This window comes from Pocillopora verrucosa, chromosome 4 (genome assembly GCF_036669915.1).
Source record: "Pocillopora verrucosa isolate sample1 chromosome 4, ASM3666991v2, whole genome shotgun sequence".
Taxonomy (NCBI): Eukaryota; Metazoa; Cnidaria; class Anthozoa; order Scleractinia; family Pocilloporidae; genus Pocillopora; species Pocillopora verrucosa.
The window spans coordinates 23,421,052-23,447,107 of record NC_089315.1 but is presented as its reverse complement, the minus strand read 5'-3'; the positions used below and the strand labels follow the sequence as shown (position 1 = coordinate 23,447,107).

The following is a 26,056-nucleotide window of genomic DNA, read 5'->3' as shown; positions in this document are numbered from 1 at the left end:
AATTGCCATTGGGAAAGCAATAAGGCGTTCGCTGAGATATTAGGCTAATTGGAATTGGCATATTTTTGAGAACAGATATTCTAATAATTTTTTTTTCGTTTGTAAGTGCTTTTTAAGAAAACATATTTTGTAGAAGTCTTTTAATTTTGGGAAGATTTTTTCAATCAGCCACCGTTTTCAACACTCTCTCGACATGGTGTTTGTAAAAGTTGCCCACAGATATAGTCAGGCCATGTTTTCATTTGGAAGGAACAAAGGTATTGAAGTATACTAATGACTTGCGTTTAAGCGACATTCTTCTTCGAAATCGTGATCCTCAATGCTAAGATATTCGTAGAAAAAAATTTTCTTCTCTGGCTCTGTTTTAATATGACAAAAATGTTGTGATATGGTTGACAGGCGATATTCTTCCATATCATCCACTGAGATGTAGCTCTCATGATTTTTAGTGCAATCCAGAGATGTAGAGACTACAAACTGGAGGTTATCTTGGTGTACATAGAATTTAGAAACTAGGAGTGTTCTATTCCATCATGAATGGGATGCCAATCCATCACACATTTTCGGTTTTCATTTCATCATTTTATACTTGAAATTTTCAATTGACCTAGGTATGGTTTGGGTTGATCTCAAAACTGGATCTTCACATTCAGATTCAAGCATGCTGACTGTTAGGTCATTTCATCTCAGACTTAAAGAGATGATACCAGGGAAAGTGATTTATTTGTTTTGATTTGATTTGTTTTGATTTGTTTTGTTTCATTTTGTTTTGCTTTACTTTTTTCCAATAGTGGTTCATCACCTCCTTAAGTCCTGTGGAATGTCAACAGCTAATCCTGCTGCTCAGGAATCCAAAATGCATTACTTGTTGCTGATAATTCCAATATCAACATTTGGCCTGGGAACATGGCAGGTCAAGAGATTGCAATGGAAGAAAGGATTGATCAAGGATCTTGAGTCCAGGACAACTGAACCAGTTCGAGATCTTCCAGAAAAGTAATTTTTTATTTTAAATTTTTGTTTTCTCTTTAGATGAAAAATGATCATAAATTGTTGGAGAAATATTTTTCTCAATTTTTTTTGTAAAGTTAAGAAAGTAATCAAGATCATTATTTGTACAGTATTGATGAACTTAGGTCAAAATTTCTGGAATATCGACGAGTCCTGGTGCAAGGAACATTTGATCATGCAGAGGAAATCCATTTGGCACCAAGGTCACTCAATGAAGGTGCACATGGAGGAGGGAGTCTCGGAAGAAAGCCAAAATCTGGTGCTCAAATCATCACACCATTTGAAATCTCTGGAACAGGGTAAGGTGGAAATATTTGACCTTGAAACCTTCCAGACCCACATCAAAGTGTCTTCATAAGTTTTAGAAATATTTACCACAAACACCGGTGTATAAGTGGCAGTGGCAGATAAGCTGCACCTCAAGTCTAATTTTGTTAGATATGATAAGTGCACTATATCATTGTAGCTTGATTTTGTGCACTGTGTAATTTTGTAATGGTAAATTCTGAGACATCCCAATTTTTCCACTTTTTTCTAGGCAAAGAATCTTGGTCAATAGGGGTTGGGTGCCTATGGACAAAATCAGACCTGAAAAAAGACAAGAAGGACAGGTCTCTGTTACAAAATTCAATATTAATGTAATCCCTTTTGTCCTGAGTCATGGTTTTTTATGCTGATCTAGAATCCTCCATAGTCGATAATAAACTCTTTCATTCTAAGTTAACTTATTTTACTGTACTGTCATCACAAACATTGAAAACTTTTAGGAATTTCAAATTTTTAAGCAATAATGTTTGTTCCTTGTGAGGCAATTAATTGCAACATTTTCTGCATAATTCTTCCTCTAATCTGATATCAAAATTGATTTTATAAGGTTGAAGTCCAGTTTAAAATAACTAAATTGTTGAAGAGAAAAATTAAACTGTTTGAGGGAGAGGGTACTCTAAAGTATTATCAATGCTCTAAAATTTACAGCTTCTCATCTCATTACTGCCTAAAATTTCTTGGAATTCATGAAAATTAAACAATAAAAGATGTGCACAAATAGAACTATTTTAAAAAGGGGTCTAACAGTAAAGAGATATGATCTATTTAGAAGAAAGAGGTATAAACATTCTTTACACATGTCAATGTCCAACATTCTTAATTTTTATTTGTAGATTGAGGGTGAGACGTCTTTGGTTTGCTTCATCAGACAAGGAGAGAAGGTTTCTGTCATTATGTTCTGTTTTCTTAGGCTTTGTGTTCAGGTCGTCATGAGATGATTGTTTAATCATAGATAAAAAAAAATGGATTAGGTGTAGGAGAGAGATCTCCATCTGTATTCTTCTGAAAATTAAGAAGGAACAGGTGGAGGGCAAACCTTGTTTCCTCCAAAAGTGATCAAAATGCATGTCTCTTTACACCAATGACAGGTTGTCAAGTAAGTAGATGATGAGAAGTAAGAAAATTTTCAATTGGAGGATATTGAATCTGGGAATACAAAGTGTGATATAATTTAGAGAGTGAAATGGGACATAAATTTAAAGTATTACCATTCAAGTGAGTAATGACAGAACCTAAGTTTAATCCAAGGATAGGGAAAAAAATTTGATCAGAATTCAAGAAGTAAAAAAAAGATTAATCAGACTAATAATAGTAGTCCATTCAACAAATACAAAGCTGGAGGTTTTGAGGTAAAGAATCAGAATGCAGAAGTGAAAATCAATTCAATGTTACCGGTAATAGGAAAAAGAATTTTTCATGCCTGACTTTCCTGATGATCTGCAATGTTTCTGGGGTAATACCTCAAATACAGGTCAAATTTGTGTTTCCCCCTGAATCACATTTTATGGTCACCAGAATAAAGGAAGTGATCACCAACTAATGGAGCTCTTGATTCTTAAACAAACTCTCCTTGTCAGCGCCTTAGTAAATGTATAGTGAACAGTATGGAGAATATGCATATGGATGTTGGGGGGTAAAGGGCTAATATTCTGATATTAATATTGAATGGTTTTGTGATTTTCGTTTTTAGCGACAGCCATTTCAGGCAAAAAATAATCCAGAAAATAACAAGTGGTATTCCCGAGATGTGGATGCTATGGCGGAAGTTACAGGCAGCTTGCCAATTTTAGTTGATGCTGATGCTGGTAAATGTTGATTGAATTTACTGGTATTATTACTCTCGTCAAAGGGATCAGTTAATTCTCATTTGACTTCACACTTTCGTTTTCTTTTTTTTGCTCTTTTATTCTTCTTACGTGCCTCATCCTAAAACAAAATAAGATGTTGTCCTCGTAAAAAGTGGGGAAGGGTGGGGGAGCTAAAACCTCTTAACTCCGCCGTCCCTTGAGTTAGGCGCGTCAGGAAAGAAAACACGAGTGTGTCTTACACGCTTCCTCTGTCTTCGGCTTTCCGGAAATTTCATCGTCACTTCGCTCTTATCTTTCAGCCAGCACAGTTCCGGGGGGACCACGAGGAGGCCAAACCCGGGTGTACCTTCGTAACGAACATCTTCAGTACATTATAACCTGGTCTGTATAAAACTTAAAGTTTTTTACCCTTAAAAAAAATTTTTATATCTCTCAGTTAGTACGTTCGCTATGATTGGTCAATTTGACGGGTCCTATTACACGTTACAGCCCGCTAAATTCAAAAGTTTGTTTAAATTGAAATCTCCCCCTATTTGAACCAGGCGGTATGAAACATATCCTACTGACCTCGTTTTCTCGGTGCCTACTGTAAGTTACGGAACCTCGTTTTCCCAATAGTATTTTTGGCTTCGCGCCTGAGCCATAAATCTGAGCGGAAAAAAAACACTTGGTCCGTTACTTACGGTGCGGACGTCAAACTCGGCTAGTGAGAGGTTTTTATTGATGTTGTCTTTCATATCTGTAAAACTTACTTGGAATGTCCAACCAAACCCGCGACCCTCTACTTAAGCAGCAGTCATAAAGCTTACTTTTTTTTTTCGCGAGAAAAGACGTAAAATTGCTTGAAATTTTAAGTTATAGAAGGATTATTTTTTTTCTCGGAAATTCCTATTTGAAAGCGTATGATATTTGTGTTTTTCTTGTTTTTTTTTCAGGTATTCGTTGTCCGCCTTTACTGCCTACATGTACTACAGGTTAAGGAAGTCGCCCAAAAATGTTTTCACGTAGTAATTTCTGTTAAAGCCTTCTTTCCAAGCCGTGTGATTGATGGAGAATTTGAAATGCAATTTAATTTACACAAACTTCTGACGGAAGGACATCAGTGTGGAGTGTTAGGCGACATGTTACTTGAATAAAAGTAATCCGCGATTGCAGTGCTTTTGCTTGATCACGCCCTGTGATTCGTGGACTGAACTCGCGCCACTTCCTGTTCAACCAATCAGATGCAAAACGAAAACTCTGTCTCACGCGTCTTCCCGCGTTTTAGGCGGTTTACACGTCTTTTCTTTGAATTCCTCTAGTGTTTGCCTTCGCGCTGATCTACCGGAGTCAATACTTTATTAATTTAAATTTTATGGCATTCAATAGAACTACAATCAATCGAACAGGTTCGGTGACCAAACTTATATGATGTAGGATCAAGGCATTGCTAAGTGATCATACGGTGTCGATTTGGTTGATTAAGAGGAATCGAACCCAAAAGTTAGCTTTTTCTGTAGATATAACCTCGAGTGCCCGCGCACAAAGAATTCGAGTGGGTAAAATGCTTGACGAAGATTTCCAGTCAAGCAAAACACAGCCAATCCGCCTTAAACCAGGCTAAAATAGTTTACAAGTGTCTTTCAGCAATAAATCGGACTAAAAACTACGATACTTTAGTATTCTTTGCATTGCTTGTAGTTATATCAAATTTGCTTCAGATTTGAGATTCAAAGTTGTCAAGGAAGCGTATATGTCCTCTTTTTATATGCTCTCTGTCTGGTAGGTTTCCTAAGGTTTTGTTGTCCATGGTCCATACAGATGAGAAATCCTTTCTATATCTAACAAAAAGAACACATTCCTCTTTCGAGTAGTCTTGTTAAATAACAAATACCGATAGGCTGTTGATTGTTAAACACATTCTCCTTGTCACGATTTTAGAAAAGGTATGGAGAACAGTATGGAGAATGTGCATATCAGTATGCACATTCTCCATACTGTTCTCCAAAGTTCGGATGTAAAAGGTTAAGAAGCATGAAATACCAGAAATACCTTTTTCACATAGGTAACCTTTGTCTACAGCTCTCCATCTGCGTCTTTTGATGTTTCTAGCTCAGTTGATCAACCCTTGGTGATTGTTACCATTTAAGCTGTTTTTCTTCTCAATTAAATTATCGGTGGAATAAGATATGTTCCAATTAATGTAAAACAGAATAAAAATTTTCATTTGTTTGGGCACTTGAACAACGTCGCCAATTTCATCTGTTTCTTTGTGCGTATTCAAATCGAGCTCTTTAAACTGCAGGGGTCTTTTCCTTTTGTTCCCACGATTCATAGTTGAGCGGCTAACAACTTTAAGGGTCGTGTTTAAACAGAGCTGCTTTTCGCCTAGAAACAAGACAGCTGCCATAAATTCCATGAAGCGTGTCTGCAGATCTGCGGAAGATTCGAGATAGAGATACCGGTCAGGGAATATTGGATACTCGATTTCTTGTCTTGACTGGAGAACATACTTGCAGAGCCAGATGTCTGCTAAAGTCGATTTAATGAAGAGAAGTTCGTGGGTGAAAAGGATAGGGGATTATTTCGATGCGTTGGACCTGAACCAAAACGGTTTCTTAACACTAGACGAATTCTTACAGCTGGCAGAGAATTTGCAAGCTAAGTGCAAGGCCACCCCTTCGGAGATCACAAATTTGCGCATCGAACTTCGTCAGTTCTGGGGCGCCGTGGGTTTTATGCCAGGAGAGAAAATTTCAAAGTTGAAGTTCATTGAAGGATTCAACCGTCTCGCGCGTGATGAAGTGGAAAGAAAGGAGGCAGGTGACAAAGCCTTGCTCGAACAACTAACCGACGCCTTCTTTGACATCATGGATGCGAACAACGATGGTACGGTCACTTTGGATGAATTAAAGATTTTCATGAGAGCTCGTGGTTTGGATCCAAATGGAGCCGAGGCTTGGTTTAAATTAGCTGACCGGGACAGGAATGGTAAAGTGGAACGACAAGAACTCTTCAGGTACGAGTTTGATTTCTGGTTCAGGCCCGATCTCGCGAGCAGCAAAATGTTTGGCGGAGCTTATTCGGGTTATGACTAAGAAATCTTTTGACTTCAATCTTCTTCAAGAATGCCGTGATGTCTTTCTATTCTCTATTCTATGAGTCAGGTTATCCGATTTTATCAACCGAGTTGTTAATGTAAATTGGCCACCGTAGGGAGTTTAACTTTAGAAACTCTCTACGGTGGACAATTTACATCATCACTTAGCCGGATAAACCGAATTATCTTGCAATACATCATCATCCTCCTCCGACGCAACACCTCGGCTTCTTTAGAAACTTACTCCTTTTATGCTACGAGCACTCCTTCTGAAAGAATTTGCATGTGTTCTGGGATCTTCATGGTCAAAGCTCCATCACGCGAAGAGACGTTTCGAAGAAAATAAAAACTTGGAGAAGTTTAGAATATGTATTGTACACCGAGTAGATTCACTGTATTCAGTGGTGTATTCATCGCGTTTTATCAACGGCTGCTATATTGTCTGCAGTGACAGAAGGTTAAGACACTATTCTTAAGAGTAAAATCACAAACTTCGTCAACAACTACATTTCCTAAGACCATTTACATTAGGAATTGAATATTTAGATTCAGGCACGTCATAGAAGCACATGAGAAATTCCTAGGTGAAGGCATTAGACGGCAATGTTAAACGTTACTCCCAAATGTCCTTGCTGTTCCCTGCCTTCTGGTTTGACTTTTCTATGTTTGTTTTTAACCCTTTAACTCACAAGATCTGATTGTTAATTCTTCCCTCTTGCTGCTACACAATTCCTTGTAAATTAGTTACGAGAATTTGGTGTAAGATAAAGATAAAAACTTCTTCCTAATCATTTTGAGTATTCTCAACGTGTTTGTCACTTCTGGGAGTTAGAGGGTTAATCTAGCTTCAGTTGGGTTGTCCTCTTTCATTTGCGTGACCTACGAGCCTTACGTGATGGTATTAAACTGAGAAGAATGGGTACGAGGGGGAGGTGGAATGGGATTTGGGAGACTGGTAAAAGAGGAGATTAAGATTGTTTTAATTGGCAGAAAGTACATATGGTTGAAGTCAAACAATAATGGCACTTGACTATGACCACAGAACTGAAAATTTGGGCTCTCACTTCATTTCCCATATTCAAAGTACGCTTTCACTCAAAAAAGCTGTTCATGTATGAGATCCGTCCTGTTTTATAATTGTATCACTCAAGACTGACCAGGTGAGTTTGACTTACTGAAAATTTGGGCTCTCACTTCATTTTCCATATTCAAAGTACACTTTCACTCAAAAAAGCTGTTCATGTATGAGATCCGTCCTGTTTTATAATTGTATCACTCAAGGCTGACCAGGTGAGTTTGACTTTAACTACAACGGCCGAATTGAAGCTATAGAAGTGAGACGCGGTTATCCTCGATGTAAGTAGCTAATCCGAAATTTTAATCGTTTTTAAATTGAAAGCATAATATACAGACTTTTTCCCCTTTTTTTTGGAACAAAGGGTAGTTTTCTGCCGACTAACACCCGTGGGTGGAGGGGTAGGGGTGACGCGCCTCTCCAACGTAAGACATAAAGGTATTTACCACCTCAAATGGTTTGGCTTTTGGTCTGAAACGGGTGTAGATTTTGACCATTATGTTCCTTTTAGGTCGGGTACAGTTTTCTCAAGGACACGAAAGCGTAATGGTGTTTTATCCCTTCGACCCCTATGAGTGGCAAGTATTTATCGAGTAATTTCACCTTCCAGAATCACCCCTGAATCACTCATTAAGGCCACAAGAATAAAGGAAATGACTACCAACAAAGGAAGCTCTTGATTGCTAAACTAATTCTCCTTGTCAGCACCTTAGATGTCTGGAGAATATGAATACTGATATTGGCATTGTAAAGTCACTGCAAACAAACACCAAAACCCTTCTCTTTCCTTCACCCAGCAATCAAGTTGAGTCAGAATTTCTGGGTCCCTTTAATTCAAGTACTAAACCTCACAATAACCAACACTATTGACAAGAGTTGTAAAAATAAAAGGCACATAAAATAAAGTATTTGAATTGAAACATATTTAGTGCAAAACAACATAAATTCATATTTTCAACGTGTCAACCTTAAATTCTGGTACTAAATGGATTTGCCCTCCAGAAATGGGCAATTTAAGCAGTTATTGAAAGAAATTCATGAAACTCTGGTATGGAGGAGTCTTGTTGTCAAACTTAGTTATTCTGAACTTCAAATTATTTCTTTCTTCAAACAGCATGAGACATTAATGAATTAAACTGTTTTAAAGCTTGCATCAAAAATCCTAAACACTTTTGCAGCCCACTAGAGAACCAAGCTAAAGGGACTTCATGACATGAGGAAAATGATTTGGAATTGGAATAATTTTTAAAAACGAGATTGATGTTGTCACCTGAAAAAATGGAATTAGTCTTAAATTCAATTTTTCTTTTCTTGCACTAATCTTATGACATTTCAGAATTTTCCAAAGTCCTTTAGATCTTTGGAATCAATTGGAAGCCCATACTGGGCCAATGTTTGATGCCACCGTTTTACTAGCCCACAAAACAGGTGTAATTTTTTTTGTGTTATTCAGGTGGCTGACACTTTGTGCTCACCTCTCTTCAACTGAAAAATGCAAAAATTAGGTCTTTTCTGCACACTAATATTCTACCCACATTGCAAACAGTAAAACCCTTTGAAATTATTTTCTGGGTTAAAAAAAAAAGAAAAGGAAAAAAAAAACTGTCACTTTTCTGGGGGTGAATTTAAACCATTAGATAGTATATATTTACTACTTAATTTATATTTGCTGACGTCAGATTGTACTATTTTGTGTTCTGTAAGTCAGCAATCATATACTTAAACTCCAAAGGCACCATCTCAACTTACTTTAAAGAAGACTTACAGTAATGGATTTATCTTTAATCTCTTATGAGAACTTAAAATATTCTATAAAGAATTACTCAAATTTAGCAATAAGCACCATCATTAAAACTCCCACCAACATCCCCAGAATTTCTTTGATGGATTGTCCTAATTTAGTGTCCTCTAGCAATTCAGGAATAACAGACACTGTTGCGATGTAAATAAAACCACCAGCTGTGAAGGGCAGGATCCACAGTGTTGCCGATTCACCTATGTTTTCTGCTAGCAAGCCACAGAACGTACCGGCCAATGCTCCTGTGGCTGTCGTCAGTTGAAGAAACATTGCCTGAAAAGATCAATGCAAATATTAGGTCAACATATAATTATATGTTCCAAAACTACAATTAAAGAGGGGGGAGGGGGGAGGGGGCAGTAGATGGGGTCATAGGGGTGGCTGGTTGTTTAAATAATGTTTTACACAAATAGCATAGTTTCATCTGGTATGCACCTGGCTAAATAATGTTTTAATATATATACTAAAACAGTGGATGGCATTGACAATGCTCTCTGATTGGCTACTCAAACTCCAAAAATCCATTGCTATTCAACTCCAAGCAATACGCTTGGGATTTGTGCCCAAAATATTGTAATCGTTGCAGGAAGAAATGAGTTTAAATTATTTTTTATGCTATATTATCTCACTGTAGTTACCATGGCTGATTAGATATCCACCACTAGCCACCTTTACTTTGGTGAATAGTTGTTAACACCTTAACTCCTGAGATCTGATTGCTAATTCTCCCCTTTAGCTTTTACACATCTCCTTGTAAATTAGTGGGAAGAAGTGGGTGTTACCATAGTTATTCGATTATAGGGCGCACCGTTTTTTTCAAGAAATTCCTAATTTCTACTAAAAATTACCGCCAAAGTTTGGGTGCGTCTTATAGGCGAATATTTTCCCAAAACAATTTTTTTTTATCACAGTTACTGGTACGACTTCAAGCAAATAAAAGGACACAGTGTTGGTCATTGACTTTTATAAATATGGTGGTTCTGAAAAGACGAGCGAAGTCAAATTTGCATAGATATGATACGTGCTCGAGAGCACGTGCTCAGTAATTTTTTTTGTTTGTGCGCGTGGTTGCGTGTGTGACAATTCTGCTTTTGTTAATTAACGGTAAACTAAAATCAATATGTGACTTTTTCGCTTTTTTGTAAGTTTATGAAAGAATTTACAATAAACTTGAAAGAATTTACAATAAACTTGACCGATCTTTACTCCCCAAACAATGGTGCGCCTTATAACCAAGTATTTTAGCGATATTTTCAGTTTGAAAACATGCAATAATGAAGTTGCCGAATTGGGGATGCGTCCTATAGCCGAGTGAGCCTTATAACCGAATAACTATGGTAGATCAAAAATGACATTATGGGCCATTTGAAGAAGTTTGCACTTAGTTTGGTAGGTAATAATCCCCAGCCACCCCTAATATGATTCCAAATCAGCAAATCCTCATCAAACCAAGAAGGGAATAGAAAATATCAAATGGGAGGCATTTAATAACTCCCAAAAGTTGATATGTAACTTCTTCCTACAATATACATTTACTATCCAGCAAACCAGTAGAGAGAATGCTCAAAACTATCTGGTAGATCGAAGTTGTTGTCATGATCTAACACCAAATTCTTGTAACTACATGTACTGTAATTTCTGGCCATTTACCTGCAAAGCCGATTACCCGCACCGGCCGATTATTGCATACGGTGAAAAAAAGTCAACAGATTACCTGCACTGGTGGATAACCCGCATGTTATGTTATTCAACTTTTTGGTGGCAAAAACATGACATTAAGCTGATACATTTTGGTCTTCTAAAAGTTGTCTGTCTAACTTTTGAAAACTTGAAAGCTTCTTTGTTGAGTTTAAAGGTCAAAGAAATTCAGATGTGTGCACAATTCTGTGTCAATATTAGCATGTACTTTATTGATAAAATTATACAGTGAAAACACTAGTGGCCCATGCCCAAATCTCAATGTTTCATACTTGACAGAATGCGAATTTGTGGCCACATTTTGTGTGAGTGATTGTTCAGCACCATGTTGATTTGTTGAAAGAATGCAGGGTGAGTGCTAGAACTTGAATTATAAAGTACTGTTGGCAATTTCTGAAAAATATAGATATCTCCGGTTCTATTGGGCCTAACAAGTCCCTTAAAACAGGAAAATTATTTCTAGCTCAAGCTGGTGTTAAATGGAAATTTGTTACTGATGTACCAAATATCTTTGGATTATTTTTGTCACCATCAAGGTTTTGTTTTCACATATGCTGATGACAATTTGGGATCAATATCAGTATCTGGGCAACTGCCCACCTACCCCTCCCCTAACCCAACATTAACCTTAAATTGTTGTCAATTGACTGTTGTTGATTTAGGGGAGGGGTAGGTGGGCAGTTGCCCAGATACTGATATTGATCCACAATTTGTTTGTCACACAACTAATTGTGTGTGAAATAAACTTGAGTTGGCATCATGTTTTCATGCCACTTTGTGGCACTCTTAATACAATAAAATTCATTTGGGAGGTGGAAACGCATGTAGGTGAGAATTTTTTTCAATTCAACTACCAGTAGATTTTAAAATTGTCACATAACCTGCACCTCCCTATTACCCGCAGTGGTGCATGTTTAATTCAAAATCAACAGATCACCTACAGGTAATCAGCCAGAAATTACAGTAGGTCTTTACCTGCGACAATACATGAATCAGGAAATAGTGTCATAGAAAAAGTACATGTACCAATGAAGAAACTCCTTAACACTGTGTTGCATGTTGCACTCACCTTTCTCTTGTTGCATCCTGATTGTACCAGGATAGCAAAATCACCAATCTCATGAGGAACTTCATGAAGAAGAATTGTAAGAGTGGTTATTATGCCGAGATTACGGCTCACAAGGAAAGAGGCACCTATGGCTAGTCCATCAGTAAAGTTATGAGTGAAATCAGCTGCAAGATTAAGGTAGCCTGCCACTTTGATATCCTCTTCATGATCATGTGGTTCTGGAAATAGAACAAGTTGATAATTTCTCTGATCTGATTTTTAATTCCTTTCCCAGGTCATAGGCATTGTGAAATAACAGGTAAATGTAGTGTTTTAAATAAAAAACCTTTCAAATAGGGTATCAATTAAAACCCAAAACAGCAAAACGAAATGACTGGAATGAAACAAGCCAAACCACCCAAACAACCAATCAAAATGGCTGTAATGAACAAAACAAAAGAACTACTGTGACCAGAAAAAAAAACAAACAAAAAAAAACACTACAACTATTGAGATAAGTGGAGGATGAAATGTCATGGAAAATGTTGATTTCACCTCAGATATTCTCTCCCATTTAGGCATTTAAATGTTAAGGCTGTCTCATGATACTCTATCATTTTGGTTGTTTCAGCTGTTTTGTTTTGCTGTTTCAGATTTTAGAACATGTCTTTAGACAGAAGTATTTGTTGATTCTCCCCACCTGTTTACTTAATCATGTTTTGATATAGTAAGGAGAGGTAACAAGTTAAGCCTTACACTACCATGAGTGACCATGACAGAATTTCTCCTTACAATCTCCATACAATTTAGGGGATTTTAAGATGATCCAAAACCAAATTTTCCAAAGTCACTTAATAAGAAATGCATAGCAGACAGTCAGGAGAATTGCTATTGACATCTTTGAAGTGAGAGGGTTAGCCATTTATTTAAGATATTGGTAAGGAAAAAAAATCTGATGATAACTTAGCAATATTTGTTAGCCAAAGTGTTAATTACAGACAGGTACTTTATTTGAATATGGAAATAAATATCACCAAAACTTGATTTTTAATTATCAAAGAATAACCACAGATATAGATAACTGTGGTTTTCTTCCAGGGTGCTATTAGTTCACAAATAATTTGGATTAAGACATTAATGAAAAGTTCTAGTAATAATTTAAATAGCAATTTTCTAAACTGAATGATTAAATTTATTCCAAAAATAATGTTTAATATGGATTTCAATTAGGGATAGTATTGGAAGAGTACAGTTTCCGTGGCAGCAGAACATTCAGTAGGCTTTGAAACCTGTTCCAATTGCTGTTTGTTACCATAATTACACGAAAAAACGTTTACCTCGTTCGAGAACTGGTTGTGTAGGTAGAAATGTTAAATTTTATTTCAGAATATGTCGATTCAAAGAGGAAAATATTCGAAAATTATGACAGACAAATAAGTAAGGAGCGAGCAAAATTACATCTAAAAAAAACGAAGATTTCGTTTAAAACTCGAAAGAAAGGTCAGCGAGGAAAAAATGTTAAATAAAATTCGCAAATTCACACTGAAGCCTCTGAAAACTCATTGAGAGCACGAACAATAGCGCCTAGTGTTTACCCAGCCACGAGGATTTATTTCACTTTGACACGTTGACGAAACTTGAAATTTGCATATCGATTTTCGCAAGTCACTGAGGATATGTGATATATTGATTTTCACACTCGAAAATTTCAAAAAGCTGAAATAATACACTTAAAATTAATGAATTTTGTTAAAATAAAAAAAAAGATACTGTGGGAAAGTACAGCTGTGAACTAAGTGCTGTAAAATCGATGTTCAGGCAACGGGAGATGGTGAGATTTTAATGATCGATTTTGTAATTTGGTTTTGCGTTTGGTGGAAAGCGTGACCGACTATTAATAGTGATCAAAAACAAACAGTCGCACAGTACAAATTGAATAAAATTTGACGAGACCCTCTTACGTGTCAAATAATATTGCATACGAACTAGGTGAAAAAGAGTTTTGCTGGAAAAGTGAAATTAAAAATTTAAAAAGCGTGACTCGATGTATTTAGCTTCATGTAGGTAACAATGATCTCTATCTTAAATGGTTTTGTAATAAAGAAGCTTTATACCTGACGCACTGTCTGAGTTACTGTCCTTCTCTGTTGCCTCGTCTGTCTTTTTTCTCTTCCGTATTTCTTGATCAGTCTCTCCTGATATGGAATCGTCATGTTCATGTCCGTTCTTCGGAGACACATCACCGTTTTTAGCTACAATTTTCGGGGCACTATGTGAATGGCCATGCCCCCCCTTTACAAGCCGAACAAATTTCTCGACCATCAAAAAGGCAATCAAACCAGCTAAAACCCAGAGACCGACAGCCATTTCTGAAGAGTGGTCATGATGATGCTCGCCGTCGTGGCTGTGTTGATGAGAGTGAGAATGCTCGTGGCCATCACCGCTTCCGTGCGAATGCGGAGAAATCGCATGGGGGATCAGATGAAGAAACGCATCTCCAAGAAGGCCTCCTGAAGCGAAGGCTAGAAGGATCTTCAACAGCGGTTGTTGTTCGGCCGAGTTGCTTTGAAGTGGAATAAAGAACAAGATGAAGAAGGGTGCCGCGCTGATAAGTAAAGTTGCGCCAATTGCTTGAAGCCATTTAGTTGTCAAGTTTCCATCGCGGGATGGTAGCTTAGAAGAAGAGCTTGTTCCATGATGAATGTACTTCTGCTTTTCATAATGATCATGGTTGTGGCTGTGATGATCAATGGCCGTGGCCGTGGCCGTGGCCGTGGGATCATGGCTGTGGTCGTGTGAACCATGGCTGTGGCCGTGTGAACCATGGCTGTGGCCGTGTGAACCATGACTGTGGCCGTGATGATCATGGCTGTGGCCGTGGCCGTGGCCATGATCATGGCTATGTCCATGAGAGTGATGTTTATGTCCCTCCTCGTGAGAATGTCCGTGTTCTACTTCAACATCGTGGTCGTCATTTTCCAATCCATGCAGCGCTGAAAAGAATAAAAGGGAAAGAAAAACACAAAATATCATTCGGACCATTGCAGAACACAGTTTTCTCGTAGATGACAGCTTGTTTGCGATCGATATAGCAATTTGCCGGTATTTTAGGCCTGTTGTACTTTTTGTCAGCTGGTTGACGTGGCAAGCATGCGTGTATCCACCTCTTCCGTAGTCCTATTCCCGCACGAGACTGGTCAGCGGTTACCGAAAATTGTCAATATAAATCATTAAATATTCAATTTCCCACTGCACTCCACACTTGGCCGGAATCTTTCAATCAGTGGCGCAATTTGGTGTTTCCAAAATGGCTGTTCACCAAGGGTAAAGTTTATTCACGATCACTGTCTTAAATCATGGTATATAATCAACAACTCATCTTTTTTCCCCGTAGATCGTCATTAGCACAAACAAAGCAAATCTTGTGCAGGTAAGTACACCCATGTGTACAATCTGTTTCTACGTTACCGGCTTTCTCTTTGTGTGTAATTTTAGTCTTGTTGTTTTAAGGATCTCAATTCTTTCTCTAGATGTAAGTATCGATCGATGCAAGGAAAACTTTCCAACGAATCGTGTGACTCGTAGCCTGCATGTGGCGTCAAATTTCGCGTTTTGTTCTGTTGTAAATGTTTTTTTTTTACAACCGGAGACCATTTTAGATATACCATATGCCTCACTAATGGCATTTTATTATATAATCAAGAGTACTCATTTGATTCAGAGAATAACTATGTCGAAGTCAAATTTTCTCATATACTCAACATCAGGGTCCCGAGGTTAACAGAAAAAAGAGTCATCTCCGGAGGATTTCTGTGATGGGTGGAGGTGGGGTTGGATTGGGGACCAAAGCCACTTCTCATTCTGTTCTCTGCCACCTTCCATTCCAATGGTCTGGCTCACGTGGAGATACCTTCCTTGTTTATTCATTAACAGATACTAATCGCTTTTGTCAGAGGTTCAGCTTTCTAAGCTTTTTTTTCAATGATCCCACTACTTCCTCAACCCCTCCTCTCTAGATTACATTGTCTTTATTGTGTTCCCTTGTTATTAATATTATTGTTATTATTATTACTATTATCATTTTTATAAAAATTATTATTGATACCATTATTATTATTATCCATTTCATTATTATCATTATTATTATCATTATATTAGTATTCATCCTGTTGCAGGTATTGATTGGTTTATCAGAGCAGTTAGCTACATAATGATATACATTAAAAATACATGCTTCTGATTGGCTGAAAACAAGTGCATTTTTCATGAAACACAAGTGTAAAGTTGTGACATGAGTGCAAATTACAAATAGCACATAATTGACATTTATGTATTTTTTATTAAGGTATTACATGCATGGAGTCTGTAGAGAAGGAGAGAACTGCCAGTATTCTCATGATTTGAAGGAAAAGCCCTCCATGGTAATTGATCAAGAACTTTAACCAAAAAGATAATATAATTATGTTGTGAGTAACAATGTGTCTGTCCTTGTAAATTTTTTCACTGTCTAGATGTAAAGCAATATGTGATCCCCTTGTTGCACATAGTAAAGTTCCTAGGTCCTTCCCTTTTATACTTCTTTTCAACACATAATTCTTCAGTAATGGATAGCAAAGCATTGACCTTTTCTAGCATCTTGTGGTGCAGCCTTGATTGGTAATTTTGTGATTTGTTTCCCAACTATCAAGCAATTAGTTCTTCCAAAGACATTTTCTTCCTCTCCTATAAAAAACCCCTATGTGTTTGACACAAAAAGTAAGTATCATGAAAAACTGTTTTTTTTGTGAAGGTTTGTAAGTACTATCTCCAAGGGTCATGTTCATATGGAAATAGTTGCCGCTATGATCACGTGAAGCCATCTTCCGGAAGGTATAATATTATTTTAGTTCTGCATGTTTGTTTCTTACTAATTTTGAGATCATAACCTCAGCTAATACCTGGCTAAATACCCAGTATATTGTCCAGGTGTTTTTATAGTAATATTTTGTAGCCAAATCCTACTTGATGTAGCTTGTAATTTTCTGTTATTTGGAAGTGGTTTAAAATGAAATTGTGATCAGTGTAAGGTAAGTGCAATTGGGAGGTGGAAGTAAAAGGTTGAGAAGGAGCCCAGATGTTTTTTTAAAGGCAGAAAGCATCTGGATGTTGAGGATTCTTTTCCTTGGTGCTTATTCTTAAATGCCAAAGAGTGACTAGTTTCTAATTTCTCCATACAGTATTGCCCCTAAATCAAATGTGAAGGTCACAAGAATAAAGAGTAGTGACCACCAACTAAAGCAGCTTTTGATCATTGAACAAATTCTCCTGTATTCTCCAATAGTCTAAAAGACCAGTATGAAGAATATGCATAATGATGTAAAAGTATAAGATAAATCAGAGATCTGTTGTCATTATCGTGTAATTAAGAATTTTATTAGGGCTTCTCAGTCATGAATCTGGTTGATGTCAAAGCCCACCTGATTGAAGTACTTTCACCATGTGCTTTTTAGCCACCATTTGCATCTCAGAAAAGAGTGTGCTTAGTTAAGTCCCCAATATAAGGGAAGAGAAATATATTGTGAAAGTAGCTTGAATATTGTTTTTTATACATTACAGGATAAGAACTTATTCGGGACCAAAACCGATACCACTTCTCCCAAAGAATGATGATAAAAGAGAGGTACTGGTAATTTAATGTGTATCACTTTGATGTCAATGTATTGTGTGGCCTTGTAGGTTAAAAATATACCTTGATTTCTGTTTTTTCTTTTCAATCTTTAACAGATGGTTTCCCTCACAAAGCAGAAGTCAAAACATCCCAAGAATTGGGCAGATGCAGCTGTATTTGTTCCAGTAAGTGATAGGTGAAGGTGGCAGCTGTATCAGTTCAAATTGTTTGGTTTTGTTGATATACTGTCAATGCCCTTTGTACTCTGGATTGAGCTGTCTGGTTCTCATTCCCAGTTGGAGTGATTGCATGATATTAGGACTGTGTAAGACAAGCATGCTATCTGTGGAGTGATGATTAGAACCAACTGAGCTACAAAGCCACCCTTTGGGAGCAGGGAACCCTTTCACTTATGTCTAGAATTGCATGCAATAATGAAAATGGCAGATCTGATGAAAGGAAATTTCCTCAAATGGAATTAATGTTCATAAATTTGAAGATTTTGGCAAATTTTAGTCAAATTTGTCAAAATGAAATCAGCAAGTGGCTTTGTAGCTCAGTTGGTAGTAACACCTAACTAGCATCTGGGAATGACATTCACTCTGATGAAGGGCTAATGCTTGAAATTGAAGTTTTGAAACTCCTCTCGGTGAACTCAGTTGATAATACCAAATAACCCTGAGCAATATGCTCTCCCACTGACGCAGCATCACAGTTTCTTTAGAAACTTACCTCCTTTATCGCTAGCATCTGGGAGGCATTGTTGAAGCCTGGCTTTTTTTCAGGTTTCTTTTACAATTTCTGTGTTTACTTAAATTGCAGATCACCTCCTATGATAATAAATTGCTTTTAATTACTTAATTTATGTTTTACTTTGCAAGGGCCAGGCCCTCAAGTGCAAAGGTCAGGAGTTGTCAGACAAACAGCCTGGGGATACAGATTCTGTAAGTTCTCCTGAACCTTACAATGAAGATTTATATATCTAATATTTTTCATTTCACAAAGTAAGTTCTTGAATATTGTATAAAGTTTCTTTTTTTAAACAGTGTTGCTGATTTTTCATCATCAGGGTACAGGTACCCAATCATATTCTGCAGCAGCACAGTGTGGGGTTGAATTTGTGGATGAGCTTGCTAATGAAGAAGCTTCTGAAACAGTAAGTCATGAAAGTCAGGCAAGTGTAAATCTTTATATATCAAGAAGGCCAAAACTTAACATAAAGTAAAGGTTTAGTTCAAGAAACTTTTTCGCATGGGCAACAAGTAGCAATTAAATACTTTTATTAAAATCACATGATGGAACAATTTTATGGCCTAGAAAGGCCAACATGTAGAATTTTTTCTATTAAAACTTAATACAAAAGATGAGATGTTTTGACGACATTTCTTTGCTTACCCAGGAAGGATCACGAGAGTTAGACTTACTGTATTTCCTCATTAAGCACCCAGGTGCTTTTTTAAAATTTGGCTTAAAGGAGAGGTGCTTAATGAAAAGGAGGTGCTTATCAAGGGTATCCAGTCAACTTGCCAATGGTCCAACTCGCCGACGTATAAAATCAGGTAGAGACGTCGGCGAGTTGGTCCTCAATCCAATACAACTTATTAGAAGTTAAACATTCAGAAAAGTAAACGATATTTAGTAAAAAAAACACTGGTGAACATTGGTGAACATCAAACTGAAGCTTAAACATTTGTGAACATTGGTAAACATCACCAATGACTATAACAGCTTAAGACGAGAACAAGTCTGAAGCCGTTCACGTCTGAAGCTGTTAGAGTCATTGGTGATGTTTATCTTGCTTTATTTGTATTGAGATCCTTATAAACTTTGTTGCAAATAAAAAGAATTGCTTTTAACTTAAGATCTTGTCTAGAAAGCCAAGTTTTCTTTAAAAAATCTGAGCGATTGACATGATGAGTCTTCACAGTGTTGTTGTCGCACAATAACTCGTTCGCGTCTTAAGCTGTTATAGTCATTGGTGATGTTCACCAATGTTCAACAATGTTTAAGCTTCTGTTTGATGTTCACCAATGTTCACCAGTGTTTTTTTACTAAATATCGTTTACTTTTCTGTATGTTTAACTTCTAATAAGTTGTATTGGATTGAGGACCAACTCGCTGACGTCTCTACTCGATTTTATACATCAGTGAGTTGGCGTCGGCGAGTTGGACCATCAGCGAGTTGACCGTAATTCTTATGAAGAAGAAACTATTGACCTATACTGATTCTGCTGTATTTGAAGCATAAAAAAATATAAATGAAGTGGAATAGAAACAGGCTTTTCTTATATCCTCACTATTAAGAAAGTGAATGAGGAGAGGGGCTGCTTATTTTAAAGGGGTGCTTATTTGATATTTTTGCCAAGGGGAGGGCATTTATTTGTAGGAGGGTGCTTATTCAAAGGAAAGGAATTGTTAATCTTTTAACTCCCATGACTGACCAAGACAGAATTTCTCCTTACAATATCAATACAATATCTAGCAGACAAATGATGAGAATAAGGAAAAATATTAATTAGGGGATTATTATTTGATCCAATACCAAATTCTCCAAACTAACATAATGAGAATCATATGGCAGACAGTAAGGAGAATTGCTAGTGAGATCTTGGCAGTTAAAGGGTTAAGGCATGAGAGCTTATTTGAGGAAATATGGTATTTACAACTGCTGATCAGTTTCCACTTTTGCCTTTTTTGTCTTTGTATTTTAGCTCTGCCCTTTTGATGCAACATTAGGATATTGTCCTTTTATTGAGCAGTAGGTTAATTTTCTTTCCGCAACATTTGACTTTGATCTTGAGTGATGTCTTTCCCAACTCAATCAGTTTGTTTTCTTGATTTGTAGATGTAATTATTTACATGGTTTGGAATGTGAATATTGTGGGAACAAATGCCTTCATCCTTTTGACTTGACACAGCAACAAGGTAATACTATGTGACGTTGTCATTGACTTGTAACGTTTTGTTACGGGTCAATGATGGGCTAAATAAATGTGATTTTAATACTGTTTATGGTCACTTCCTAAATTTTGACTGCAATGATAAATATAAAACCTCTGGCCACTCACTTAAGATCTGTACATGCAAGTGACAAAAACTGAGGTGGAAGGACCAGAGGCAGGTCAAAAGGGTGGGCTACGCAGGTCATGACCCATTCCCCTATCAGACATGTGGATTGATTTTACAACTTTCCTGACACCAAACTTTTTGCAACCACAAGATTGCATATAACTACTCATTAGGGAGAGGGAGGTGAAAGTAATTTTGGCCTCTCTCCTCCCCTTTAAAAATCCTTGGATGCATTCCTGTGAGCAGTTTCAAAGAAAACCACAATTGACAAATTATCTGACTAAAGACCATGCCCAGGGATTTGGTCTTAAGTGTAAAATGGTGGGACAAGTTATGCACGTATGGAGTGCATAGTTAATCACTTAGATGGTTTATGTTATATTTTTCTGGGTTTTACTTTTCCAGGAATTTACCATGGATGTTTGTTTATAAATGTGGTGTGATTCTTTATTTTAGAACATCGCCAAAGCTGTGTTGAAAGTCATGAAAAAGACATGCAACATTCATTTGCAGTGCAAAGGTACAAGTCAGGTTAAAAATACACTGAACTCCCACAATGACACAATTAAACAAATCAAACTGGCATACCATATTTCCTCGAATAAGTGCCAGGGTGAGGAGGGGGGATCCTATCTAGTTAGCAAAGCAATAGGACAAAAAAAAAACTAAAAGAACAGATTATGCACTTAAAGGAACTCTGCAAGCACATGGAGATAGGAGGTAGAACCAAATGGAAAATAAACTATCCTCCTGTACTGAATCTGTTGCAGTTGATGTTTGAAAAAATTTGAAATAAATAGCAATAAAAACAGGTTTTCCTTGTATCCCTACTTTTTAAGAAAGTGAGGGAGGAGGGGGGGGGGCTTATTTGAGGTGTGCAGTTGATTGATGTTGTGGCCTTGGGGGTGGAGGCTTATTAGGGTAAGGGTGCTAATTAGAGCATGGGCACTTGTTCGAAGAAACATGTATGCCAATTTTGGGTCAAATGGGGATTTTAATTTCTTTAAGCCAATCTAAATTCCTGGCTAAGGTGCTTTCCATTCTATATTGAGTATCTGGGGGTATTCAAGATAAAGTTGAGGGTATCATATTGATTTGTTACTAACAGGAGTTTTGGTGTGACATGTGGAATCTGCTTGGAAGAGGTCAAATCAAAAGCAAATCCCAGTGAGCAAAGATTTGGAATACTCAGTAAGAAGAATCTATTTTTGTAGAGTAATTTAGTGTTTAAAAAAGTATCTAAATTGCTTCAAAACAAGAAAATATGTGTCTCCCTAGCATCATCATTTAAATTTACAAAAGAGAGAGATAAACTTTAAAGCTTCTATAAACTCCCTTCTCTCCAATTTTGGATCTTATTACTAATTCTCCATTGTGTCTTTCATACAATTCTTATGATGTTAGTTTGGAGAATTTGGTTTTGAATCAACTAAATTCCCCAACTGATATTATTCTTTATTCCCCTCACTTGTCTGTTTGATATTCTATTGATATTGTGAGGAGAAATTTTATCTTGGTCACTATTTGAATTAAAGGGTTAAGCAGCTATTTGTTTTCTATTTGTGATCAATTCAGTGCTCAGCTCTCAATGGCTGAATTTGGTTTTACAGTTTTGTGTAACAGATGCTTGTTGGTGGCCAAATTTGCTAAAAATTTACCTTCACCTCTAAATCACTTTCAGCTGACTGCAACCACTCTTTCTGTTTGGCTTGTATTCGTCATTGGAGAAATACGTCTCAAAGTAAAAACAAAGTTGTAAGGTACAAATTTCAGACTGAGTAACTGCACACCTACCCCTCCCCTAATCCTTCTTTAAACCTAATTTGTTATCAGTCAACTGTTGTTGGGTTAGGGGAGGGGTAGGTGCATGGTTGCCCATTGATCATTGTTAAAATACTGATTACTAAGTGAACACAATGTTTTATCAGTTGAATGTGATGTTAGACAGGAACATGTTCAATTCATACAAGTTGGTGATCATTTCCTTGTATTCTTGTGACCTTAATGTGAGATTTAGGGGCGATATTGTAAGGAGAAATTAGATGCTGGTCACTCAGGGGTTAAAGAGTTACTGCTCAGACCTTTTTACAGTATCGTATACGGAATGTTTATCGCCACTTTGACATTATTCCATCCTCGTTGTTATAGAATGTGTCCAGTTTGCCGAAAACCATCTGCATTTGTCACCCCGGTGAGTATTTTACCTTTGGACTTCTCTGATCCAGGAATTTTGCAGGAGTGTCAAAAGTTATCTTGGATTGCATTTGCTGTGATTAATCTACAAAACTCGCGTTACTCTCTCTACCAATCAGGTATAAAAGTTAAGCCAATCACAACTTGGTCGCCTGTGTTTCCCGCGCTTTAGACAGTTTGGTTTGAGCTCTCAGTGACTCTTAAATGTATTTCCCCCCATCAGAATGGCCGTTGTGATTACTTTGGATTTACGACACTCACTCGAAAAGCGCTCCAAGTCTAGAAAATCAAATGCAAAAAAAACCTGCGTTTTGCTTTGCTTTTTGTTCTTACCGGCTCCATATGTTATGAATCTGTTTCTCTGATTGGTCTGCAAGATTGTATTACTTGTTGTCACACGATGTTTAATCGAAATGAGCTCAGCTGTGCAAAATTTTCAGTGCTTTCTTGATGTCTTCCAGAGTGAAGTGTGGATTGATGATCCAGTCGAGAAGAAGAAGCTTATAGAAGACTACAAATCTGCTCTAAGGTTCACTGAGTAATTGTGCGTTCTTTTGTGGAATCAAATTTACAATGCTCTACGGCTCATGTTCAATGACATTCAAATCTGAATGTATAATTTTTTTTGTTTCCAGGGAAAAGCCGTGTAAATATTTTGCGCAAGGAACCCGGACGTGTCAATTTGGCGCTAGTTGCTTCTACAAACACGGTATGGAATGAAATGAGAAACTTTGCGTTCTTTCTTTATGAAAATTTTTCTCGAGCACTGGCGTTACCTAGTCTCTCGCAGCCGTTGTTGGTCTCGTCACGCCACGCGCTCTCTCCCCACCAACGAGAGAGCGCGAGGCGTGACGACACCAAACATGGCGTTACCCGTGTTCCTCATTTTTAACTAATGTAGCGAGAAACTGTTTTAAACAATCTGGCTGCGATTGCTTTCTTTAATGGTTGTTCATCTCAAAGGAGCGATGTCATGAGATTTAATTTTGTGGAGGGGGGGAGGGGAGGGTTAAATGCTGTCCTTCGTTGGAAGGAAAACTTTCAGATAAGAGTTTGTCGTGGTAGGCAAAGTTGGCTAGGACGGCTTTCCCGGATAACATTGGTTTTTCATCTATTTTGGGCTACGAAACGATGGGTTGTGAAACTAAAGGTCGTCGCAAATTGTACACTCGTATTTTCCCGCGGAACGATGTTAAGGATAGAGAGGACTGTAACAAAATGCAAAATTTAGGCAAGATGCTAATGATAGCCGTTGCCTCAGTTTGTTGTTGATTGACTGTAGTAAACAAAAACATGCAGCTCTCTGGGGCACCATTTTGGTAGAATTGTGATTTCGACCCATTGTTGTCATTATGTAGCATATCCAGACGGAAGAGTCGCGGAGACAAAGCTAAGGCATTGCAATACTTCAGAAGGAAATACCAAGGTTGTACAAACCTTCAGGTCAGTTGTGGTGTGAACACCGAAGTCACAAATATTTAACAACTATTCACTTCAGTAACGGTGGCTAATGGTGAATATTTACCGATCCACGAAGCGGCTCGGTAAATATCCGCCACAAGCCACCGACACTGAGGTGATTACTCGTTTTAGTACATACTAAAACAGTTAGATAATGTAGCACGAGATATTATTTTAATTTTATTTTATTCCAGTAGCGATTTCAATGTTTCCGGGCGCAAATCCTGCGCTTTGCTCAAAGGTGAATAGCAAAGGCTATTCGGAGTTTGAGTGGCCAATCAGAGCGCTCCTTCAACGGTATCCACTGTCTTGGTAAAAACTAAAGTTCTACATTTGCGGATTGATAAGTTGTACCACCAATTTTAAATGGCCATTTCAACGAGTTCTGAAACCTTGGTTTTCAAAATGAGATCAAGAGAAAAACTTTGAGAAAGAGAGGTACATTTGCTGTTATCCTCGGCCATCTCAGAAATGAACTGAGTTAAGTCAGTCCTTGAACAATGAAGGACTGAGAAGTATTGCCTAAGGGGATTGGATTCGAGCCCATCCGGGTCATTAAGGTATTTTTCTAGGCAAGACACTCTACTCTTGCCATGGCTAGGACCTAAGGGAGGTTGGGAAGAGGGCGTAATAGTAATGGAAATTTTTTAATGATCAACTTCATGACACAAACCTTTCCGAGTACCATATTTTGACGACATCTGTGATTTACTCCTGAACAGACACACGTAATCTGTTTGTCAAATTGACAACATTCATTAAGCACGAAGCATCTTCAAGTTAACAATTCTAAGGACATATTTTGTTTAATTGTTGCTGTTGCTACATTTACTATTGTGATTCTGATTTTTCGATAAACTTCCGTTCAGATTATGGGACTTTCTTGAAGCATTAGAAGACGAAAGAACCAGTGCAGAAAACACAATAATTTTTCTGCCAGACTCAGATTCCGACACAGACTGAAACGATCGGAGACTGACACAGCAGACTTCAGATAAGGACACCTAACTGTGCGGAGGAGCCAAGGTTTCCTGAGATGGTGCATTGATACTCCACTAAACAACAAAGTTAAAAAACGTGAAGTGCAGTACCTCCACTCTTTCATTAGAAGGGTGCAATTATATATGCATTTTGAAGCGTGTGTGAGTTGGCCTCTTGTTGTGTGACTACTACATTCAACTACCGTAATAAATTTGCGTAAAAAGATAATAATTTAAACGTTAGCGTACGGCATTGTCTAGCGTGACTTATGGTTCCTATGGCGTGTATTGATTAAATTCTACCTAAAAACTGTGATGAATTTGCGTAAACAGATGTCTCAGGTGAAGTCGCTCCGTTAAGTCAATTCTTTTTAACGCAGTATAGTACTCTCTTCAAAATCTCAAACTGACGTTGAAACCCGTAACCAGTTAAGTCAGCCACCATCTATCTTCAGCTTTCAGTGGAAGCGCTCCTAAAGTAGATCTTTTTTTTTTCAAATTCGTTCTTATCATCAAAGGAATCGATAACTGATTCTTTCTAAAGACTGTGGTGAAGTTACTGAAAATAAGTAGGAATAATAGTGTGTAATCCTTATAGAAAAGCAAAAGTTTGTAATTTCAAATTTTGTGGATCGACACTTCATCAGAAAAAAAAATGCACACGTCAAATGTTGAATAAAGAAGCCTTCAAGGAGGCCCTTATTACTGGTGTTGCAGGACGCGCGTTTCTCCTCCCGCAGAAAGATTTTAGAGTCAGAGTGAGGTTGCAGGTGGTCTGGCACCGATAATGCCTCGTTATTAGTGCGAGACCCCTTACAGACCCCTCGCAAGCTCGCTTTACTCAGACGTCATACTTTCCCGG

The 26,056-nt window shown here is 37.5% G+C and overlaps 4 protein-coding genes across 4 annotated transcripts; 3 read left to right on the top strand and 1 right to left on the bottom strand.

The window, feature by feature from the left end:
- Nucleotides 1–2: 2 nt before the first annotated feature.
- On the top strand, nucleotides 3–4,794 carry LOC131774963 (surfeit locus protein 1-like). Its single transcript, XM_066165495.1, has 8 exons — nucleotides 3–257; nucleotides 792–996; nucleotides 1,122–1,310; nucleotides 1,550–1,622; nucleotides 2,172–2,219; nucleotides 3,029–3,143; nucleotides 3,446–3,527; nucleotides 4,082–4,794. Exons 1-8 carry the CDS (start codon nucleotides 194–196, stop codon nucleotides 4,152–4,154), a joined length of 849 nt encoding a protein of 282 aa, XP_066021592.1. The 5' UTR covers nucleotides 3–193; the 3' UTR covers nucleotides 4,155–4,794.
- Nucleotides 4,795–5,507: 713 nt separating this feature from the next.
- LOC131774965 (obelin-like) lies at nucleotides 5,508–7,007 on the top strand. The gene has a single exon (XM_059091064.2). The coding sequence runs from the start codon at nucleotides 5,651–5,653 to the stop codon at nucleotides 6,221–6,223; it is 573 nt and encodes a 190-aa protein (XP_058947047.2). The 5' UTR covers nucleotides 5,508–5,650; the 3' UTR covers nucleotides 6,224–7,007.
- A 1,098-nt stretch (nucleotides 7,008–8,105) lies between these two features.
- On the bottom strand, nucleotides 8,106–14,957 carry LOC131774958 (zinc transporter Slc39a7-like). Its single transcript, XM_059091056.2, has 3 exons — nucleotides 13,959–14,957; nucleotides 11,866–12,083; nucleotides 8,106–9,371 (listed from the first exon to the last, which is right to left on the bottom strand). The coding sequence occupies exons 1-3, from the start codon at nucleotides 14,884–14,886 to the stop codon at nucleotides 9,120–9,122; spliced, it is 1,398 nt and encodes a 465-aa protein (XP_058947039.2). The 5' UTR covers nucleotides 14,887–14,957; the 3' UTR covers nucleotides 8,106–9,119.
- Nucleotides 14,958–15,050: 93 nt separating this feature from the next.
- LOC131774959 (probable E3 ubiquitin-protein ligase makorin-1) lies at nucleotides 15,051–25,899 on the top strand. The gene is made up of 18 exons (XM_059091058.2): nucleotides 15,051–15,168; nucleotides 15,239–15,274; nucleotides 16,190–16,265; nucleotides 16,634–16,713; nucleotides 17,440–17,503; nucleotides 17,608–17,676; nucleotides 18,373–18,435; nucleotides 18,561–18,647; nucleotides 20,203–20,249; nucleotides 20,337–20,416; nucleotides 21,017–21,080; nucleotides 21,669–21,751; nucleotides 22,242–22,320; nucleotides 22,709–22,751; nucleotides 23,215–23,282; nucleotides 23,389–23,462; nucleotides 24,112–24,196; nucleotides 25,084–25,899. Exons 1-18 carry the CDS (start codon nucleotides 15,152–15,154, stop codon nucleotides 25,175–25,177), a joined length of 1,209 nt encoding a protein of 402 aa, XP_058947041.2. The 5' UTR covers nucleotides 15,051–15,151; the 3' UTR covers nucleotides 25,178–25,899.
- Nucleotides 25,900–26,056: the final 157 nt, after the last annotated feature.

What these genes read in the sequence shown, in the direction of transcription:
- LOC131774963 (XM_066165495.1), top strand. Translation starts at nt 194, where the DNA reads ATGGTGTTTGTAAAAGTTGCCCACAGATATAGTCAGGCCATGTTTTCA. An exon ending in TCATCAGACAAGGAGAGAAG is followed by an intron (nt 2,220 to 3,028) that starts GTTTCTGTCATT and finishes TTTCGTTTTTAG; the next exon opens with CGACAGCCATTTCAGGCAAA. An exon ending in TTTAGTTGATGCTGATGCTG is followed by an intron (nt 3,144 to 3,445) that starts GTAAATGTTGAT and finishes CTTATCTTTCAG; the next exon opens with CCAGCACAGTTCCGGGGGGA.
- LOC131774965 (XM_059091064.2), top strand. Translation starts at nt 5,651, where the DNA reads ATGTCTGCTAAAGTCGATTTAATGAAGAGAAGTTCGTGGGTGAAAAGG.
- LOC131774958 (XM_059091056.2), bottom strand. Translation starts at nt 14,886, where the DNA reads ATGGTCCGAATGATATTTTGTGTTTTTCTTTCCCTTTTATTCTTTTCA. An exon ending in TAACTCAGACAGTGCGTCAG is followed by an intron (nt 12,084 to 13,958) that starts GTATAAAGCTTC and finishes TTCTATTTCCAG; the next exon opens with AACCACATGATCATGAAGAG. An exon ending in CAGGATGCAACAAGAGAAAG is followed by an intron (nt 9,372 to 11,865) that starts GTGAGTGCAACA and finishes TGATCTTTTCAG; the next exon opens with GCAATGTTTCTTCAACTGAC.
- LOC131774959 (XM_059091058.2), top strand. An exon ending in TGAAGGAAAAGCCCTCCATG is followed by an intron (nt 16,266 to 16,633) that starts GTAATTGATCAA and finishes TTTTTTGTGAAG; the next exon opens with GTTTGTAAGTACTATCTCCA. An exon ending in TGACTTGACACAGCAACAAG is followed by an intron (nt 20,417 to 21,016) that starts GTAATACTATGT and finishes TCTTTATTTTAG; the next exon opens with AACATCGCCAAAGCTGTGTT.